At 30.1% G+C, this 2,057-nt stretch overlaps 1 protein-coding gene across 1 annotated transcript; it reads left to right on the top strand.

The window, feature by feature from the left end:
• The first annotated feature begins 704 nt into the window (after positions 1-704).
• On the top strand, positions 705-1,211 carry LOC142320811 (uncharacterized). Its single transcript, XM_075358790.1, has one exon. It carries the CDS (start codon positions 705-707, stop codon positions 1,209-1,211), a length of 507 nt encoding a protein of 168 aa, XP_075214905.1.
• The last annotated feature ends 846 nt before the right edge of the window (positions 1,212-2,057 follow it).

Below are 2,057 nucleotides of genomic sequence, written 5' to 3'. Positions count from 1 at the left end.
AGTTGTAGCAGTGACATGTTTTAGGCTAGCCACTGGACATGATTATTTGTGACACTATCTAAACAGAATAAGAGTAGCTGAGACTTCACAGTGCATCCTATGCAATGAAGAAGAAATGACAGCCGATCATGTATTTATATGTCTGACAACTTTATCTATGGTAACTGACAAGAGCCATATTAATGTGGCACCTGTATATTGGTCTGTGAGGAATAATGGCAGAAATGCCTACTCTGGTGTAAAAAAAATTAAGTTTTTTTAAAATTAACATTTACTAAATTTTTGGTAACAATATAATCAATCCTTTTAAACAGAAATATTGTTTGAATATATATGAAAATGTAAAGAAAGAATATAGATAGTGTTCATTAGCACTATCTGTATCTCTTGATATACACCTCTTCGAAGTTATTTAGGTTTTGTATCCAACGTAAGTAAGAGCAACTTATGATCTACATACACCTCAAGTAAGCACTGTTAAGGTGGGAAAACATCTGTCAAAGTTTTTAAAGTTAAAAAAGGTTTACATCAAGGTTGCTGCTTTTCTTCTACTCTGTTTAAGCTTTACTTGGATAAGGGATTGGAAGAATGGTGGAAAAAATGTAGAAGGATGGGAGAGGAGGTGGATGGTGAGTATATTTATGTTATTGTTTGCAGATGAACAGCAGGTCATTGTATCATCAGATTGATTTGATATTAGCTAAATGATAAGAAAATTTACAGAGACCTTTATTAAGTGGGGTTTGAATATAAATTTTAGTAAGTTGAAGTGGCTGGTGCAAAAGGACTTTAAGTATCTTGGCTCTATATTGTCACAGGAAGGAAATAGTGTAGAAGATATAAATCATTGTATAGCTTTGGGACAGATGGCTATCCAGAAGTGCAATTCTTTGTGGTGGTCTAGGGATACGAAAAGCAACAAAGTAAAGGCAGTACAAGAGTGGATTTTATTGTATGGATCAGAAGTTTGGGAAATTAGAAAAAAAGATGAGGGAAGGTTGTTGGCTGTGCTGTGCAGAAGTTGTGGAGTTTCTAGAATGCAGTGCGTTAGAAATGAGGAGATCAGAAGAAGAATTGGGGCAACCAGAACAATGATTGATGTTTTGGAGGGAAGAAGACTACAGAATGGGCAATTTTGGAGAATGGAGGAGTATAGATGGCCTAGGAAGATGCTGGAATGGATTCCAGGAGAGAGGAGGAAATGTGAATGACCTCCAAAGCAGTGGATGTCTGGAGTGGAGGAAAGTTGGCAGCTATAAAGGCCTTTATAGCTGTAAACAATTGCCTAGAAGAAGATATACTGAATGAATTACTGATTAATGCCAATGTTTGGATTGATATATGACTAATATATATACCTTTACATCTTTTCATAATATATTTACAACTGAACATTGTTATCATTGTTAACAACAATTGTTGTGTTTTTAAACACTGTTTGTGTTTCTAAACATTGTTGTGTTTTTATAAGACAAAACTTAAAAAAAAAAATAATTTTCTACTATTAATAATAATAATAATTTTTTTTTCAGTATATGAATTGAATTATAAATAATGAAATTATATGATGCTTCATCACATAATGAAGTTTTATATATATATATATATATATATAAATATATGAGTGTATTTCTTTACTAATGATCATGACTGTTGCCTAAGTTACAGTTTTCATACTTTTTTTTTATGCGAGATGAATTTTTTTGGTTTAAAAATCTATTATTAATGACTCAGAGCATAAGTCAAAGTTCATTTTGATGAGGATTTTGAATGACTTGTTAAATACATTTTAAGCATTCCTAATCGTAATAAATACCATTATTGAAATTTTATTTTATTTTTAATTTAAAATCCTATCTGATTTTTATAGTTTGCATGTGTAATATTTTTTAATAATTAGTATTTTATTTTTAAATATGATTCTTTACTTAAGTAAAAGTTATAGTTTAAAAGATATTAATAATAATGAATCAGAGCCTAAGTATGGTGTTAATGAAAAATTGTTCATAACTGATAGAAAAATTAAAATATATTTATATAAATACCTCATTTAAGAT

The sequence above is a fragment of the Lycorma delicatula genome, chromosome 3 (genome assembly GCF_047948215.1).
Source record: "Lycorma delicatula isolate Av1 chromosome 3, ASM4794821v1, whole genome shotgun sequence".
Taxonomy (NCBI): domain Eukaryota; kingdom Metazoa; phylum Arthropoda; class Insecta; order Hemiptera; family Fulgoridae; genus Lycorma; species Lycorma delicatula.
The sequence above is the reverse complement of the archived record's forward strand: the minus strand, read 5'-3'. Positions and strand labels throughout refer to the sequence as shown.